Consider the following 20808-nt stretch of genomic DNA (forward strand, 5'->3'; position numbering starts at 1 on the left):
ACAGATTTTAATCAAAAAGTAATCAAAAGAATTGGAGAAAGACACTATAGATTCCTCAAAGGGAGAAAAAAAAACACCAAAGATGACATTTAAATTTTTAACATCTATGCCTTAAACATATGGTCAGCAACCTTTGTAAAAGAAACAGTTTTAAAGCTAAAATCACATAATGAGTGTCATACATTTATACTCAGATATTTTAATACCCCACTCCCACCAATTGACAAATTCTTCAGACCAAACCTAAACAAAGAATTAGTCCAGTTAACTGACAACATGAACATGAATCCAGCTGGTATTTAGAGAACGTTCAACTGAAATATAAGAGAATACACCTTCTGCTCAGCACCTCATGAAACTTACTTATAAACTGACCACATATTCAGACACATTGCAATTCTCTATACATACAATAAAACTGAAAGAACAACTGTATCTTATCAGACCACCATGGATAACAACTGGATATCAAAAAAACAAAGAGAACACAAAGCTTACAAACTCATGGAGGCTACACACCTCACTAATGAATGAAAGAAATGTTAAGACAGAAATAAAGGAAGAAAGTAGAGACTTTTTAGAATTCAATGAAAAGGACAACAATTGAGCAACATGCACAATTTATGGAACACAAAGAAAATGAAAGTGGTGCTAAGAAAAACATTCATAGAACAGAATGCCTTCATGAAAAAATTGGAGAGCTCTCATACTGGCAATTTAGCAGCACGCTTTAAAGTCTAGAACAGAAAGAAGCGAGGGAGAAATGAAAAAAGGGAGTAGACTTCCGGAAATTATCAAATTGGGGGCTGAAATCAATAAAATAGAAAGAGAAGACTACAAAGAATTAATGAAACATGGAGATGGCCTTTGAGCCTTTTATTAGTCAAGATAGACAACAACTTATTAAAAGATAGAGGATATCCAAATTAATGAAATCTACAATGAAAATGGGGACAAAATAAAAGACAATGAAGAATTCCAGAGAAAGGTAAAGACATAGTTTTAAAAAGCATGTACTCCACTGCATTGGAGATTCTAAGAGATGGATAATTTACTCAATAGGTTCCACTTATCAAATTAAATCAAACTAAGATAAGCAACTTAAACAGACCTAAACACCTAGAAAAAGAGAAGTCATTACAAATCTGCCACCAAAAAGACTTCAAGGCCATGAGTTTTGGGGTAGAATCCTAGCAGACTTTCAAGGAGTGGATAACAAGGATACTCCTCAAAGTATTCAACAATATTGAAAGAGAAGAAACATTGGCCGATTTATTTTGTGAACCCATGGTTACTCAAATATCCAGTCAATAAAGACTCAGCAACAAAAGAGAATTTCAGATCAACTTTCCTTAAAGTGACTGACACAAAAACACTTTATAAAGCAAAACAAATAAAAAAAGAAAGAAAATAGAAAAAAATATCAAAAGCTCATCCCCCATGATCAATGAGGTATGCTCCATTAAATAGATGCAGGAATGGTTCAGCAGAAAGTGCTTAAAGTGTAAGGAAAAAAAAAGAAGTGATCATCTCACCAGATGGTGAAAAATTCTCTGACATGTCCAGCATCACTTTATGATAAAATTGTTGGAGTGATTATGGATACAAGGGACATACCTAAACATAATATTGTTACTTTACAGCAAGCTTAGAGAAAACATTAAATTAAATGGAGAGACAATCAAATTAATTCCACTAATTCCCAAACAAGTTAAGGTGGTCCATTCTCTCCATATCTATTCAAAATATTATCTAAAAGTTTAACTGGATCAATAAAACTGAAGGAGATGAAGGTAATATGAATTATAAAGAAGGAAGTAAAATTATCTTTATTTGCAGATGAAGTTATAGTATACATAAGTGAACCAAAACTTCCCAAAGGCAATTCCTAGAGCTGACAAACACTTTTAGCAAACTTGTGGGGTACAGGATTAACTAAAAAAGAAAAAGAAAAAGCAGTAGCCTTCGAATGTGCAAATGAGCTTGCAAGTGCAAACAAAATAGATATCATAATGTATGAATTGATTGTTGATGCTTGTCACTTTTTTCCCATAATAATCTTGAAGAACTCAATATAAGTGTGTAGGCTAAAATCTTACCACATTCTTTGTAGTCACAGATTACTTTTGGTATTATTAAAGGTCACCAAAGACTACTGTGATATGTAATAGCTTTGATATATTGAGTCCATACTAAAGAGTTTACTCTTGTTTAAAGATACCAATAAGTGCAAAACCTTAACCTATTGACTGTGTTTATGGGTTTTCTCTGCATTATGACTTTTTCTCATGGATTCTCAGCTTACTGCTATGTCCAAAGGCTTGAACACATTGCTTATCCATAGGCTTTCTCTCCATGATGTGTTCTTTTATGTTCATAGATAACTGTGCTGTGAACAGCTTTTAATCACATTGATTACATTTAAGATTTTTCTCCAATATGTATTCTGTTATGTATTTGAAGAGAACTATGATATCTAACTGTCAGGAACAAGCAAAAGAAAATTGTCCTAAGAACTGCCTTTTTCTTATCACTCTCCATTTAACCTGAGGTTGAAACTAAGTTCAAGTCCCAAGTCCTAGTGACCTGTGTACTTAACAATATCCGGCCAGGTTTCACTATTCATGTTTTGTTCCCACCAAAATGATGACTGTTCCTAAGTATAATTTCTGTTACTTGTGTTTTATTCCTCAAAACATAGTGCCCGTTCCTAATCACAAAAGAACAAATGGCTATGATATGCTAGACCATAAAACCTACATCTTGTATCATTTGACATAAAGTAACAACAGAGAAAAATCATGATATGGGGAGATGTAGCTGTAACTTGGCACAGGATGTTGTGGTTTCAATCCTGCAGCTTATATACTTTTATATAACCTGAAGGTTTGGAAGATGTATAACTTTCTGATTCAAGGAGGGGCTGGGGTATTGCAGCTAAGCTTCTGAGTATATTTTTGGCCCTTATTGATGAGTAGTGACTTGATTATAATAAATTATTATCATTTGCATTATCCTGTGTTTGAGATGTGTTGGACCTCAGTCACCCCATACCAGAAAGGCTTTATCACATTGCTGGTATTCATAGAATTACTCACCAGTATTAATAGTTTCATAATGATTAAAACTATAGAGGTGTGCAAAAGTTTCACCATACTAACTGCATTCACAAAATTTCTTCCCAGTACAAATTCTTATATGATGAAGAAAAATACAGAATTGTGCAGTGGCTTCACTATATTAACTGCACTCACAGGGTTTCTGTCTTAGAATTTCCATTGCTAGGAATAGATTTCATGACCAAGGCACCTCTTGTAAAAGCTAACATTTAATTGGGGCTGAGTTACAGTTTTAGAGGTTTAATCCATTTTCATCATAGCAGGAAGCATAGTAGGCATGCAGGTAAATATAATGCTGAAGAAGGAGCTGAGAGTTCTGCACCTTGATCCACAGGCAACCAGGAAGAGACTGTCTTCTAGGGATCACACAGGAGGGTCTCTTCAGCACTTGGTGGAACTTCAAAGACCACCCTAACATTGATGCACTTCCTACAACAAGGCCACACCTTCTGACATTGCTACTCCTTGAGTCAACCGATTTCAAGATACCACATTCCACTTGTTGGCCCACATTTCATTGTTCAAACACATGGGTGTAGGGGGACCACACTTACACATAGCATAAAACAGAATACATCAAAATATATGAGATTCAATTTCAAAAGGACTCATCATCTATAGCAGTCTCACAAATAAATAAAATCCAAAGTTCATCATCTGAGATTCATCCAATCACCTAACTATAATCCCCTATATTTACAAAAACAAATAGCACATTACATACTTCCAAATTGACAGGATATACTTCCCTTTTCCCTGTGTAGGCTTGGCTGTCATGGAACTAACTCTGTAAACCAGGCTGGCCTCGAACTCAGAAATCCACCTGTCTTTGCCTCCCATGGGCTGGGATTAAATCGCATACCACCACTGCCCAGAAACTTTTCTATTTCTGAATAGCATTGTGAGGAAATACTGGACCAAAGAAGGTCAGTCTCCAAACTCTGCATATCCATGTCTGATTTCAAGTGTTCTTCAAACCCTTTCTGCTTATTTCACTCCAGCACAATTCTTTCTCTTTGGCTGGACTTTTTTCAGGAAAGCAGTTTTCCTGAGCACTTATCCCATAGCTCTAGCATCTCAAAATCATGGGGTCTCCAAGGTAACTACAATATTACATCTTCATGTTCCACTGGCTGGGATCTACACATGATCTTTTGCACTCCTCAAAAGAAAGTGGGTGACTTCTCCAGCTTTTTTCTCTATAGCACCCTAGGTTCTGGTTGACTTCACTCTACTGCTGTTGCTGTTCTTTCTGCTCATCTCATGGGACTGACACCTTCAATATGCTGGGTTTTCCTGCTGGAATAGGGGTGCACTGCTTTCCTCTCAAATACTCTTCATTGTGCCATGTCTTAGCTGGTCTACATGACCCCTTCATGCCTCGAAACTAAGACTACCTGGGTAGTTCTCACACATGACCAAGTCCAGAAGCATCACAAGGTACAACTTTGGGCATCTGTGGAACACAGCATCTTTTCCTTCCAGAAAACACTTACCAGAAGGTTCCACCTCAGTGATGCTGGTTTCTTCTTCATCACCCATAATTTTTTATCTACAGCTAACCAACATCAATTGTCTAAGTAGTCCCTTCTATGCTTGCCTCTAAAGCCAGAGCCACAGGGACAAAGCTACTTGCTGGGTCTGGACCATGGCCTTTCTATTACATGATCACCAGCTTTCAAATTTTCAACAACTTCACACTGCCTAAGCTTGCCTGTCCTGGAACTTGCTCAGTAGATTTACCTTGAATTCAGAGATCTGTGTATCCCTGTTTATTGAATGCTGGGATAAAAAGCATGGAAAACCATGCCCGGACTTAAGCTTTCCTTCACCTAAAATTCTGCAGCAGGATAACTTGATCCAGATTATCTGCTTGACTCTTATCTCCTGGGATTAACAGCATGTACCACCATGCCTGAACCTAAGAATTTCCATCTAGATGTTAAATTGTAAACTCAGAACAGTAATCACACTCCATCCCTTGTTAATTTGAAAAATATTTATATCTCCTTATGTCCACATGAAAAGAATAACCAGGTAACAATCATTCCTAATGTGATATAGTTCTCCTTCCTAAAACTGCAAATCCACAAGTTTACCTGGACGGAATCTTGCCTTAACATCACCTTTCCCTTAATGTCATATAATATCTTTGATCACAAGATTTAGGTTCATTAAACATCCTGGTGAGTCTCTCTCTCTCTCTCTCTCTCTCTCTCTCTCTCTCTCTCTCTCTCTCTCTCTCTCTCTCCTTCCTTCCTTCCTTCCTTCCTTCCATCCTTTCTATCTTTCTTTCTTTTTTTTTTGAGGCAGGGTTTCTCTGTGTAGCCCTGTCTATCCTGGAACTCACTTTGTAGACCAGGCTGGCCTTGAACTAAGAAATCTGCCTGCCTCTGCCTCCCAAGTGCTGGGATTAAAGGCACTTGTACCACCACACCCAGAGAGCCTTTTCTTATTGAACCTTACATTTTACATTTTTCCATTCTAAGATTATGCTTGATCAAAACAATCATCATGAGAGTAAACAAAAGACAAAGGCTATGCTGGCTTTCCTGATAATTCTTTTGTCAATGCAACACTCATCAGACAAGGTCAAAAAGCAACAACATTCTTAAGCAAAACATCATTAAAAACATATACAGAGTTCAAATCGCTCTCCAGTGCCTATGTGTTCCACATTCCTCCTAGGATGTCACATTAAGTTCCACTTAATGCATGTACAAATCCAAAGTCTAAAATTCCACATTGCTCCAAACAAAAACATGGCCAGGCCTATCATAGCAATACTTAAGTCTGAGGTACTAACTTCTGTCTTAGAAAGAATTTCCATTGCTCAGAAGACAAACTGTGACCAAGGCAACTGTTTTAAAGGTAAATATTTAATTGGGCCTGGCTTACAGTTTCAAATACTTAGTTTATTACCATTATAACAGGAAGCATGGCAGCATGAAGGCAGCTATGATGCTAAAGAAGGAGCTGAGAGTTCTCCATCTTCATGAGAAGGCTGGCAGGAAGAGACTATCTTCCAGCCAAACAGTGGGTGGGGCTGTTTTATACTGGCCAAAGCTCCAAACTCCACCACCCCAGTAATTCACTTCCTTCAAAAAAGTAACATCTATTCCTACAAGACACACCTACTAATAGTGCCACTGCTTAGGGCCAAGCATATTCAAATTAACATAGCTTATATCTACTATAAATACTTTCATACATTTAAGTATGATTAGGACATGCAAAGGCTTTACCACATTGGTTATATTGACAAGGTTTCTCTCTAGTATGTGTTCTTTTATGTATTCAGAGACTACAGTGGCATGTAAAGGATTTTCCAACTTGACAACATTCACAAATGTTGGGAGCCAACCTGCAGCTCACAAGAAAAGTGATACACCTGGGAGTCAAACTGGAGCTGAAAGAGAACTAGACGGTCAAGAGAAATAATGGAGCTAAGTCAAGGTTCCTGATCAAAGCTCAAATGTTTAATAGCAAATGTGCTTATAAAGGGGAGGAGACCATTCCTGCCAATCCATTCTTGGTGACTGGAACCAGCTGCTGGTGAGGACAGTGCAGGACAGGGTACTGTAGTCTCTGGAATATCTCAGGGGCCTCTCAGCAGGCAGGAAACTCTTGAAGGAGAACAGCAGCAGTGGCTTAACAACAGAGCCATCTAGGCAGGAAGGCTCCACCCAAGGTGGTCTAATTCTCAGTGGCAGCAAGGTCAAAGTCGGAATCAGCCTGCTTCAGGCTGGGAGAGCCTACTCAAAATATTTCTCTCCATTATGTGTTCTTTTATGTCTTTGGGGACTATAGTGATATGCATAGACTTTCCCACATTCATTGCATTTGTAAGGTTTCTCTAAAACGTGTGTTCCTTTAAGTATTTGGAGAGTACAGTGACACGCAAAGGCTTTAACACTTTTATTACGATCACAGGGCTTCTCTCAACTATGTGCTCATTTATGTACTTGGAAATGACTGTGATATGTAAATGTTTTCTCATATCAATTACATTCATAAGGTTTCTCTCCTGCACAGTTTTTCCGTGTATTTGGAGATGACTATGGCCTCAAAAGGGATTACCTTATTCATTATATTCATGCAGTTTTTCTGCCATATGTGTTCTTTTATGTATGGGGTGATGACTGTGTCACACAAGGGATTAGTACTCTGGAAAAATGGAAAGAGTTACTTTTTTGAATGTGTTCTTTTAAGTAGTTGCAGATGACAGTAAATTGCCAAGGTTTTTACCACAGTGATTACAATAATGAGGGTTCTCCCCAGTGTGCTGTATTTTGTGTACGTGGGAAGAATATGACATGCAAAGGCTTTACTGCATTGACAACATTCATGAGGTTTCTCTCTTGTATGTGATCTTTTATGTCATTGCAGATGACTGTGACTTGAAATGCTTTACAACACTGATTACATTCATAAGGTTTCTCTCCTGTATGTGTACTTTTAGAATAATGGAGATTACAAAGTTGCGAAGTCTTTACCACATTGATTATGTTCATGAGGTTTCTTTCCAGTATGGGATCTTTTATTTTTGGAGACAAGTGGAACATGCAAAGACTTCATTACCACATTGCTTTCATTCATAAGGTTTCTCTCCAAAATGGGTTGGTTCTTTTATCTTTTAGAGATAATTACTTTGTGAAAAGGCTTTTACCACATTGGTTACATTAAGATTTCTCTCCACTATGTGTTTTTTTTTTTGTCTTTGTTGACTTCTCCCTTGTGAAGAGTCTTTCCACATTGATAATTATCCTAAGATTACTCTCCAGTATGGGTTCTTTTATGACAATGGAGATAAGCAGGTCTTGCAAAGGCTTTACCACATTGATTACATCCATAAGGTTTTTCTCCAGTATGGGTTCTTTTATGATATCTGAGACCACTGTGACAGGAAAAGGCTTTACCACATTGATTATATTCATAAGGTTTCTGTCCAGTATGGGTTCTTTTGTGATATCTGAGACTATTGTGACAGGAAAAGGCTTTCCCACATTGATTACATTCATAAGGTTTCTGTCCAGTATGGGTTCTTTTGTGATATCTGAGACTATTGTGACAGGAAAAGGCTTTCCCACAATGATTACATTCATAAGGTTTCTATCCAGTATGGGTTCTTTTATGATGTTGGAGATAAGCAGGTCTTGCAAAGGCTTTACCACATTGATTACATTCATAAGGTTTCTCTCCAGTATGTGTTCTTTTATGATATATGAGACTACTGTGACAGGAAAAGGCTTTACCACATTGATTACATTCATAAGGTTTCTCTCCAGTATGGGTTCTTTTATGTCTTTGGAGAGCAGTAGTTGCTACAAAGGCTTTACCACATTGATTACATTCATAAGGTTTCTCTCCAGTATGGGTTCTTTTGTGATATCTGAGACTATTGTGACAGGAAAAGGCTTTCCCACATTGATTACATTCATAAGGTTTCTCTCCAGTATGGGTTCTTTTATGATATATGAGACCACTGTGACAGGAAAAGGCTTTACCACATTGATTACATTCATAAGGTTTCTCTCCAGTATGGGTTCTTTTATGAAATTGAAGAGTAGTAGATCTTGCAAAGGCTTTACCACATTGATTACATTCATAAGGTTTTGCTCCAGTATGGGTTCTTTTATGATATTTGAGATTACTGTGAGAGGAAAAGGCTTTACCACATTGATTACATTCATAAGGTTTCTCTCCAGTATGGGTTCTTTTATGACATTGTAGATGACTGGATGTAGCAAAGGCTTTACCACATTGATTACATTCATAAGGTTTCTCTCCAGTATGGGTTCTTTTATGATATCTGAGACCACTGTGACAGGAAAAGGCTTTACCACATTGATTACATTCATAAGGTTTCTCTCCAGTATGGGTTCTTTTATGATATTGAAGACTAGTAGATCTTGCAAAGGCTTTACCACATTGATTACATTCATAAGGTTTTGCTCCAGTATGGGTTCTTTTATGATATTTGAGATTACTGTGAGAGGAAAAGGCTTTACCACATTGATTACATTCATAAGGTTTCTCTCCAGTATGGGTTCTTTTATGTCTTTGGAGATGACTGGGTGTTGCAAAGGCTTTACCACAATGATTACATTCATAAGGTTTCTCTCCAGTATGGGTTCTTTTATGATATCTGAGACTACTGTGAGAGGAAAAGGCTTTACCACATTGATTACATTCATAGAGTTTCTTCCAACTATGACTTCTTACATGCCTGGAATGATAATTGGCACATGTGAAAGCTTTAACACACTCATTACCTTTATCGATCATTTTATCTATATTAATTAATTTTACAGGTTGGTCTAATAATAAAGAATTATCAGGGTTAGGGATGCTCACAGTCAGCTAATGGATGAATCACAGGGCTCCCAATGGAGGAGCTAGAGAAAGTACCCAAGGAGCTAAAGGGATGTGCAACCCCATAGGTGGAACAACATTATGAACTAACCAGTACCCCGGAGCTCTTGACTCTAGCTTCATATGTATCAAAAGATGGCCTAGTCGGCCATCACTGGAAAGAGAAGCCCATTGGACATGCAAACTTTATATGCCCCACTACAGGGGAACGCCAGGGCCAAAAAGGGAGAGTGGGTGGGTAGGGGAGTGGGGGTGGGTGGCTATGGGGGAATTTTGGTATAGCATTGGAAATATAAATGAGCTAAATACCTAATAAAAAATGGAAAAGAAAAAAAAAGAATTATCAGATCTTAAGTTTTTATCACTTTGCATGTTCATGGTGTTCGCCCTCTCTATGGGTTGTTTTGCCTCTTTGAAAACAGCTGTGATGGTAAGAGCATTTATAACATGGCACATATATATATATATATATATATACACATATATATATAAAACAACCTTTTTCTATATGAGATTTCTATATGACGTATTTCCCGTACCTGAAGAACAATGAAGCAATGCAGAGCTTTTTACAACTGATAGCATTCATAATTTCCCTGTAGTGTGAATCACAGCATATTAGCACTGTGAAGCAGGACAAACAGATGAATTTCCACATTTTTTCCTCGGTGTGACTTTGAAGATGTTCTCAGTATAGTAAGAAAACCAATTAATCAAAAACTCCTATCACATTCAAAAAGTCTAACAAAGTCAGAAAACTACATATCTTCTCATTGTTCTGGAAAGAGGTGTGTTGCTATTTTCAATGTTCATAGACTCTCATGGTTTTGTCCATTTGACACTTGATATACCCATTAAAAGAAGAACAAATGAAAGTTTTCCACATTGCATTCACAACAGTTGACATTTTGTTCCTTGTAGACATGCTATATATGGATTAAGGTTTCTCCACTCAAGATTCTTGACTCTCATAAACTGACCTCTATAAAGTTAGGAATGAGTCTGCAAGAATATAAGTATCACCAACTTTACCTTGAAATATTTGCTTCCTAGAAGGTTATATATATATATATATATATAGACACACGCACATCACTATTCAATGTGCAACATTTAAATATTATGAGACTATACAGAGTGGTAGTTCCATAGCATAGGTTTAATGGAGCTACAAATCAAATAAAGGGATCTCTTAAGGCATTGTTTCCTTGTTTCCATTCTTAGAGGAATGCCTTGGAACCACAAATCAGATAATAGACTCTGAGGTACACGCACTTTCGAGAATATCATAATCATAGCTACAGGTAATGGACTGATATTTGACACTCTTGCTTTCCTTTAGAACTTCCAGAACTTATTACAATTTCCTCACAGACATATTGCTATCAGCTTGCACATGAAAATTACCTTGTATGTCTTCGAGAACTTTGACATGGTTCTTCAATGTGATGGTCTTCCCATTTGTAACCTAATATACAGCAGCAGAAAATGAATGATATGTTATTAGAAATTAGGAATAATTGAAGTTACTGTAAATTTTCACAGCTGTGAACCTGATTTTTTCACCTCAATCTTACTTGTTCTAAATTTAAATAACAGAAGATCATCAATAACCAAAAAACATTTTTTCGCTTAATTTGAAAAGCAAAAGAAAATTCACAGTTTACCTATAGAAGTAAGGTTCCAGTAGGTCTCCAACATAACATCTTTGTAGAGATTCATCTGGGAAGGATCCAGCAAATTCCATTCTTCTTTAGTGAAGTTCACATGCACATCGTCAAAAGTCACTGCATCCTAAAATATCCCAGAAACATGTGCAATACAAAGCATGATACTAACATCACTACATATTACCTGACACAGAAGTTGTATTCTAATCACCATGTCTTTTTAGAAAGAAATTGAATTATAATGTTCACCTCTGTTGCTGTTGAACCTTTTGCCTAGGATATAGCCTTGCAAGGGAAATGCCAATTGAGAGGGAGATTGCAAGGGGATACAGATCAACAGTACCAAGCCCACATCTGAGAAACTGTATGAACAATTACTAACTACAAAAATATTGGACAAGATGGAGGTATTTGCTCATGACTTTAATCAGAGGCACAGGAAGGTGTATTTCCTCAAGCTGGAGGCCTGCATCATCTATGCAACCAATTCCAGGACAGCAAAAGTTACACATTAAGACTCTCACTCCCCCTGCATATAGCACCCAAGGAAACAGAAATGATAGAAAGAACCCATAGTTCTGCACTGAAGTTCCTACAAAGAATTATACATTAACTGCAGTTCTGTATCCATCTTGCAGAAACATGAAGTACATCAGTTTAAATTGCAACATTAATAAAATTTTGCTAAAAAAGAATGAATTTTTAAAGAGTTACAAATGGACCAATTAAAATACTAGTAGTATAAATGTTGATAACAAATATGCAACATAGGGCAGGAAAGATAGCTCAGCTGTGGAAAGCTCTTGCTGGTCTTCCACATAATTGTGGTCAATATTTAGCATTTATGGGGACCAACAACAACCCATTACTTCAAGATCAGGAGTTTTGATACCACCTACTGACAACAGTAAAAATGAGGCACGCATGATATTCATATTCATGCACACAGAAAAATAATTACATTTACTCAAAAAACAAAGAACAAACAGAAGAGTTAGGCAGATCATCATATACCCAGAATTCAATGACTCTGAAGCCTCAGGTAGTATTGATGTCATAAGCATATGTCATCCTGGAAAATAGAATATACCTATATATTTAGTCAAATTTCAAAATTGAAGATGTGGATAAAGAACTGCACAGAAGCACATGCTTATTGTACAGAAACATGATGGGTGGCTGATGTGGTGTCTATACCTACTAACAGGACAAAAAGGGTTTCACAGAGAAATTTTATCTCGAACAACAAAATCCAAAATAATAAAATTAAAAACATAAAACCACCAGGCTTGCAAAATAGTTTAGCATTGAATAGCAAATGTGTCTACTGTATCTTATGTGCTTTAGGGACAGAGACCAAATGGTGAATGTATGGGTGCATGAGAAGAAAGACCCTCACTCCCCTGCAAATGTCACCCAAGGAAACAAAAATGATAGAAAGAACCCATAGTTCTGCACTGAAGTTCCTACCAAGAATTATACATTAACTGCAGTTCTGTATTCATCTTGCAGAAACATGAGGTACACCAGTTTAAACTATAACATTACTAAAATTTTGCTAAAAATTTGAATTAGGAAAATTATGAATCAGTTTAAACCACAACGCTGTAGACACAAAGAACATATTTGTCCTGTCAAAGAGAAATGCAGAGGCAAAGCTGGATCAGAGACTGAGGGAATGGCCATGAAAACTTGCCCAAATAGAGACATATCCTATTTTATTTGTAACAACTAGAAACTGCAAACAATCCAGATGTCCCTCACCCGAAATACGAATACAGAAAATGTGGTTTATTTACAAAATGGAATAATAATAAGCTATTAAAAACAAGGACATCATGAATTTTCCAGGACAATGGATACAGGTAGAAACTTTCATCCTGAGTGAGGTAACCCAGAAACAAAATGACATGAATATATGTACTCACAAGTGAACATTAATCATAAAGTACAGGATATCCACACTATATTCCATAGAACCAAAGAAGCTAAACAAGAAGAAAAGCCCTAATGAGCATTGTTGAATCTCATTCAAAAGGGGAATAAAACAGTCAGAGGAGGCAGATGGTAGAAAGAGAGAGAACTGGATGGGAGAGTGGATAAGTAAGGGGAAGGGCAAGTGGCGAGGAACAGGTGTTGTGAGAGACAAGAGTTGGTCAGAGAGTCAGGAATATGAATGAAATTCTGCAGCTTGAGGGGGAGGGGTATGGAACGGTGGGGAATCTTTAGGTTGTGCCAGAGACCAGGAATGAGAGGTCACCAAGGATAATATGGGGTTGATCTTAGTTGAGATGCATGGCAGAAAGGTATGGACCCTCAAGAGGCCACATCTTGCTACCAGGAAGTACCTCTAGTGGAAAATTAAGCACAGTATATGGACCAAATACATTTGCTCCCAAAATTGGTCCTGTCTACAAGAAATGCAGGCACAAAGATGGAGCAGAGGCTGAGGGAATGGACAAATCATACCCTACCAACTTGAGACCCATCCCATGGGCAAGCACCAATCCTGACATTAGTGACGGTCCTTTGTTATACTTGCAGACAGTAGCTTAGCATAACTGTCCTCTGAGAGTCTCCATCCAGCACCTGATTGAAAGATGCAGAGACCCACAGCCTATCATCGAACAGGGCTCAGGGAGTCTTTTGGAAGAGTTGGGGGAAAGGATTGAGGGCCTGCGAAGAAACAGGAAGTCTATTAGAAGATCCAGCGAGTCAACTAATCTGTACACTAGGAGATTCTCAGAGAGTGACTCACCAGCCAAACAGCAAACACAGGGTGGGCCAAGGCCCCACCATATATGCAGTAAATGTGCTTCAGTCTTCACATGGGTCCTGGAACAAATAGAGTGTGGGGATGTCCCTTAAGATGTTGTCTGTCTGTCCAACCTGTTCCCTAACTTGGCTGCCTTGTCTGACCTCAGTAGCAGAGACTTGACTTGTCATGTTGGGGGGATACTCAGGTGGTCCCCACTCTCCCTGGGTAGATGAAAAGGAGTTAAGGATGAGGGACTGTGTAATGTGGAAAGGGGAGGGGGTTGCAATTGGAATATATATTGAATAAATATATAAATGGGAAAAGAGAACAAATACATATAAATAGAATAAAAATATACAAATCAGGCAATTATTTTTAAACTTTTCCCTACTCAATATCTCATAGAAAAACCTGAATAAGAAATCTTTTTGGACAAAATGTTACACAAATGACCTCTAGCTAAAGTTTTCACAGAGTCGATTTTCCACTGACATGCTGTGACCTCCACTTCCTCTGGTTGCATTACTGCCAACACCCGAATCTTTCAGGTTCTATGACTACAACCGTTAAGCTCCATCTACAGCTTTCTATGACTTTTGACATCTCAATTTTTGATATTTTCCACATTCCTCCAAAAGAGAACGTAGATTCTGTCCAGCAGCAAAATCACCATTTTATACCAATTTTTTGTTGTTGTTGTTCTAACTTGCTACTCTGCTGCTGAATAGACTCCTGCAAGCAAAAGCACCTCAGACACTAGATGGTTGCTGTACATGGTTCGGTCAGATCACTGTCCACCATTCTGGAAAGTTAGAATAGAAACTGGAGCTAGAATATGAAGGAAAATAATGAAGGACAAACACTGTTTCTTGGATTATTCTCCAAGATGTGCTAACCATATCAATTACAGGAGCCCCTGTCACCACAAGAGAGAGGTGGAGTTGTGGCTTAGCCAGGAAAAAATCGGGAGGTCACCTGGCTTAGAGCAGGGCAGGATACAGTGGAATGAGGAGTTCAGAGGCTTTGCTGCTCTGGTGTGAGGTATCTTCAACCCCTCGTTCCCTGGCTAGTGCTACCAAAGAGGTGGCTAAAGCAGCTGGAAGGTGAACAGAGAACTTTGCACCACAAGCCTACAATTAATACTGCTGGTCTAATGAGATATGTTAACTTTGTTGCAGTGGATGAAGAACAACTTTCCCTCTAATGACAGTTCGGAGTCCAAAACTACAGAGTCACATATGGACTGGGAACAGGGTTGATCAGGAGGGGAAAATGAGGTCTTTGTCCTTTCCACCCTGTAAAACAGGATAGGGAGAGCCTGGTTTTGCCCTGGATTGGGTCTCCAAGAGCTCTCTATAATGGGCAATCTAGTGGGTGTAGGTCCTCTTAGGAAGAAGGATTTAACCCCAGATGATGATTTAGTCACTAAATCAATAGGATGGAAAAAAATCTTATTTCCTCTCTCTCAGTCACAGAATAATAAAGTACCACACACATGAGAGAAAGTCACAAGGTGTCAGTAAAGGTTACCCAGCAGATTCATACATGTGTACAGAGGAGAAGATGAAGACAGGATGGCAGCTATGACTCTTATGAAGCAGGGTTTCAAGTGTGCTCTAACCTTCCAAGCACTTTAGACCAAGGGCGCACCATCCTCTATACCAGACTATGGAACATCTTCCAAGGCACTGTGGCTACAACTCTCCAGTGCACCCACTGTACCATGGTTCCAAGTTCACTTTAGTCATCTCCCTCCAGGAATAATCAAGAAAAATACGAAAACCAAGACACACGGATACAAATGTGACAGACAAGCCATTGATACAAAGAACAACAATGACACATTCTAACAGCTGGCCTTTCAACACCTCTGTTCTGAGTCCTGGAGGTCTTGGAGTTTCAGTCAACGCACCAAGATATTATACCCAAGTCACAGGAACCTCAATGACAACCAAGGATCTTATTACAATGCAAACACACAAGGTTTTTTATTATGGGCTCAGTAACAGGGTCTGACACCAGTCAACCTGGCATCGGGTCCAAAATGAGAGACCAAGTATAGAGGTGCTGGATATATATTGTAGTTACAGCAAGGCTGGGGAATTTCCATACAGGTCAGCAACCTAATATTTTGAAAACTGTATATCTGGCATAATCTGCAGGAACCAAACATGAGGCAAAAACTATCTGACAACCATGATGGCTAATCTAACATTTTTTTTCCCTGCAAGGTGTATTAGTTATCTAGATGTAGCTTGACCCTGTTGCTGTACCTTCACTGGCTGCTCATAGGATGTTTGCTCAAGTGTTCTTTGTGCACTCTCAAAAACCGCAATTGGTTGAGCTTTACAACTCACCCTGTGCCTGAGCCCATTATTATTGGAAAATACTCCTGTTCATCGACAAGCCATGCCTGCCAGTAGACTAGGTAATTTGACCAAAGATCTACCTCACTATCTGTTACTGCAGACCCTAATATCAGTGCCTGCCAGTAGACTAGGTAATGTGTCCAAAGCCCTACCCCACTATCTGTTACTGCAGACCCTAATATAAGTGCCTGCCAGTAGACTAGGTAATTTGACCAAAGACCTACCTCACTATCTGTACTGCACACCCTAATATAAGTGCCTGCCAGTAGACTAGGTAATGTGTCCAAAGACCTACCCCACTATGTTACTGCAGACCCTAATATCAGTTGCCCTTACCACTGGACAAAATACCAGTACAAGTTTCCTCTCCCCCTGTGCATGCCTCCTATAGCTACCACAGATAATCCCCACCTACCCTTCCTTTCCTGCCTCATCCTTCTGCTCAGCCCCCACTTGGGCAGACACATACTGCTCAACCTCATGCCATGCCTGAAAGGACACAAAGTAAGCTTCCATAGATCTACCACACTATGTGCCATCCCAGATGTAATTTACACAGTTGTCCCTAGCACTTTACCAAAGAACAAAGGCAGCTTAATCTCTCTCCTGACTATGTCTCCTTGTGGGTTGCTAAGATCATCTCTTTCTGCCTGCCTCTTTTTCCACCTTCCAACATTAGTAAGCATTCCCTCCTGAACATACCCTTCAAACGGGTCCATCACAGAGGCAACCCTCAGTCAACACAGTGAAAATCCAGGTATCAGCTGGGCGTGGTGGCCCACGCCTTTAATCCCAGAACTTGGGAGGCAAAGGCAGGCAGTATTCTGAGTTCAAGGCCTGGTCTACAGAGTGAATTACAGTACAGCCAGGGCTACACAGAGAAACCCTGTCTCAGAAAACCAAAAATAAATAAATAAATCCATATATCAACCAGTAATCCGGGTTAAAACACCCACCCAAACAGTACGAACCCAGAAACCAAATCACCTCAAACATAGAGGCCTAGACACCAGCAAGTGAATATAATGAATAATAGCCAGGAAAATATATCACCAAGAAATCTAAGCTATCCTATCACAGCAGGTCCTGAGAAATTAAAACATGCAATAGATACAGTGGAAAAATGGTTGTTTGGGCAATGGGAAAGGAGTGAAAACATAGTGGAAGGTATAGCTGTGCACAAAAGAGCTTTAGACAGGCACACAGACAGAGAGCAGAGAGAGACAGCAACAAGGATAGGGAAATAGAATGGGGGTTGGGGGGGGAGCATGTGCAGAGAACAGAGACAGGGAACAAAGCACAGAGCTGCTGTAGCTGGTGGTTCATGTATATAAAGCACACCTGACAACAGCAGCAGGTGATGGAGACAGGTAACAACTTAAGCATTTGCTAAGTCCCTAAGAGAAGGCTATTGAATTTGCTGTACACTGACAAATACAGAGGCAAGGTTCACCCATGGGCCAGGAAGGGAAGCAAGACTATCAGGCATTAAAGATGAATAGAAAAAAATGAAAAATTGGTCAAAAAATATGGATTCCAAATGTTTCCTGGCACTAAATAATCAGGAATTCTGCAACATATGAGAAGGTGAAAAGTAGAAATTATTGGAATAGCAGAAGAATATCAGCTCAAAGGTCCAGAAAATATTTTCAGTGAAATCATAAATGAAAAATTTTCTAAACTAAAGAAGAAAATACCGGGCTGGCGAGATGGCTCAGTGGTTAAGAGCGCCGACTGCTCTTCTGATGGTCCCCAGTTCAAATCCCAGCAACCACATGGTGGCTCCCAACCATCCATAACAAAATCTGATGCCCTCTTCTGGAGTGTCTGAGGACAGCTAAAGTGTACTTACATATAATAAATAAATAAATCTTTTTGAAAAAAAGAAGAAGAAAATACCTATTAAAGTACAAGAAACATCCAAAATAGCAAACATATTGGTCCAAAAAAGTCTTTGTGCCACAAACTATCAAAACTCTAAACATATAAAGCAAAGAAATATGAAAAACTGCAACAGAAAGAAACTAAAAGCTAAATAAAACAAAAACAAGTAACGTATGGAAGCAGACCTATTAGCTTCATATATGTCTTCTCAATGTCTACTAGAAATGAAAAAAGTGTTTGGACCATTTTGTGCTGCAGAGTCAAAGAAACCACCCATGTTTCTACAAGAAAGCAACTGGTCTAAATGTTTTGGACAGATTCAGAATCAGCTATGATAATGAAGTTATTCAGAGGTCACTGCCTGAGACCTCACAGGTGGTCATATTTGGATGATGCTTCCCATGCAGCCCCAGAAAGGACCCACCACCCCATCTCCCACGGCTCAACCACCTGCCCCTACCCATTGTGGGCAGTGATCCTGTGCTCACCATGTCTAAATCTCAGAGCTTCCTGAGGTCCCCTCAATGCACCCGACAGCAGATCTCAGAGCAGGACACAGAGAACCATTCAAGCCTGCACAGCCACAGCGATCTTCTAGAAAGGCACCCGGAAGATCCCGCCTCTTTGTCTGACTGGCATATCTGCCTGGCGACCTTGATTGGCCACTGAGTCTTACCCCACCTCAATGTTAAAGTGTGCTTCCTGTCGAAGGGTGGAGCTTTTCCAGACCTCAGGAGGCCCTTTTCAGCTCATTAGCATTTGTGTTTGCCCGGGGTGGGGGGGTGTGTGGGGGGGGAGAATCCACCATTCCAGCTCAGGCAATCAGCTGCCAGCTCCTCCCCTCTGTGAGCAATGATCCTGACTTCAGACCTTGCCTGAACATTCCTCATAGCACTTGCCTTCTTTTTCCTGAAATCAAGGTGAGTAGCTTCAATATCCCATTACTCTAGCTGCATTGTAGGTATCAATCTGACCCAGGAATGGAAGGGTGCCCAGGCTATTAACATTAAAAAGGAATTTTAGAAAACAGGAGGCTTTTTTAAATATATGTAGATTGCCAAGAGAAACTATAGCCTAGATTAAAGATGGATCTGAACATCTCAAAAGATCAAGAATAAGAAAGGGTTTCTCACCTCAAAAGGTATAATTAAGAAATAACCCCACAGTAAGCAGGGTTAGAATTAGGATTAGGCGATTACAGGGTTATGGTAAGGATTAGGATAAGGGTTGTTAGGATTAGGGTTAGGGTGGTTAGGAAATTAAGGGTTGAGGTTTAAGATAGGGTAAGAGACTGAGGGTAAGTCCCAGGGTTAGGCTCAGGGTTAGGGCTAAGGTGGCCACCATTATTCTTGATGGTTCTACTGAGTCAATAGTATCCCTGTTACACAAAGAAGAAATATCATGGTTAGGACTAGGCTCAGCGTTAAGGCAATGGATTTGCTGTGCTATGTGAAATCAGCTTTTATCTTTTCTCTCATTCTGCCTCCCTAGTCCTCTTTTTCATAATATCATCATCTATTTTCCTGCCCCCAGGAAAGTGGAAAGTAGGTTATCCAAGATTCTGGAACTTCCTGATGGGAAATGTCTTTACTTTACCTGGGGCCCAATTCACATAGAACAGAAAACCACTACTGCATTGGTTGTTCTAAGTTTCACTTGGGGATCTTCCTAAGATGAAAGCAATCATGGAACTTGGTGCTCTTCTTTGATAATGATATCATAAATATAGCATAGGCCATGTGTTTAGTTAATATAACCATGTGGTTCAAGACAAAATGGTGGACAACATGATTCTTGATGGGACAACTGAATCAGTAGTATCCCGATTATACAAAAAAGAAATAATAGGCCTACTATATCTTAATGTTTTGTTTTGTTCTTATTCTTATAGATTCTATCTTGCATACTTAATGGCTTCTCAAATGAACCTAAAAGTTTTTCCATGCATGTAATTCCAAAACTAGCATCCTAACATAGGAAGCAAAGACTTTGATATTCACAAAACCGAACAGATAATCAAAGAATAAGTTTTAAAAGCCATTCAGACTGATGCCAACATACAACATTTATGCTACCCTCTTCTGGGCCTCACTGTCAGTTATTTACACAGCTAATTTTCCTACGAAATAAAATGCCCTTCAGTATTCTTTTGCTCTAGACACGTCTGATTTACTTTCTACCCAAACGAAAAGTATGCTTACTAAAGATCTGTATGTGAAGTTTTCACATGACAATCAAAATTATGAAAAAGGAATCTCAGACAAGCAGTAAATGCAACTTTATGGTTTATTAATATTTGCTTTTTATAAATATACACATATACACATGGTTTAGAATATACACATGGTGTGTCATTCACATCATGTAATTAATACCAAAGAAATTTTAAGTAAAGTAAACTGGTTAAATTGGCCAAAGTTAATTTTATTCATAATAAACTAAACTTAAAAATTAATATAAAAAAACAAATATATTTAATCAATAAATCTCCAAAGGTAAAATAAATTTGAAATGATAATATTTGTCTAAATCTTTCTTTGAATAGTTAACGTGAGAATATATATTTAAATTTTAATGTCTACTTTTAAGGACATGATATATGTAAGCCTAGAGATCAGGTCAGGGAAATGCAA

The 20808-nt window shown here is 38.7% G+C and overlaps 1 protein-coding gene and 1 pseudogene across 1 annotated transcript; both read right to left on the minus strand.

The window, feature by feature from the left end:
- Positions 6878–7822, minus strand: Gm18412 (predicted gene, 18412; annotated as a pseudogene).
- On the minus strand, positions 8232–18761 carry Zfp640 (zinc finger protein 640). Its single transcript, XM_030247511.1, has 4 exons — positions 18664–18761; positions 11162–11288; positions 10902–10962; positions 8232–9276 (listed from the first exon to the last, which is right to left on the minus strand). The coding sequence occupies exons 1-4, from the start codon at positions 18664–18666 to the stop codon at positions 8232–8234; spliced, it is 1236 nt and encodes a 411-aa protein (XP_030103371.1). The 5' UTR covers positions 18667–18761.

The sequence above is a fragment of the Mus musculus genome, chromosome 13 (assembly GCF_000001635.26).
Source record: "Mus musculus strain C57BL/6J chromosome 13, GRCm38.p6 C57BL/6J".
Lineage (NCBI taxonomy): Eukaryota > Metazoa > Chordata > Mammalia > Rodentia > Muridae > Mus > Mus musculus.

Coding starts and splice junctions, on each gene's coding strand:
- Zfp640 (XM_030247511.1), bottom strand. Junction 10,963..11,161: donor CTGGAACCTTACTTCTATAG/GTAAACTGTGAA, acceptor GCTGTATATTAG/GTTACAAATGGGAAGACCAT. Junction 9,277..10,901: donor AGTTCTCGAAGACATACAAG/GTAATTTTCATG, acceptor TTCCTCTCACAG/TAGTCTCAGATATCATAAAA.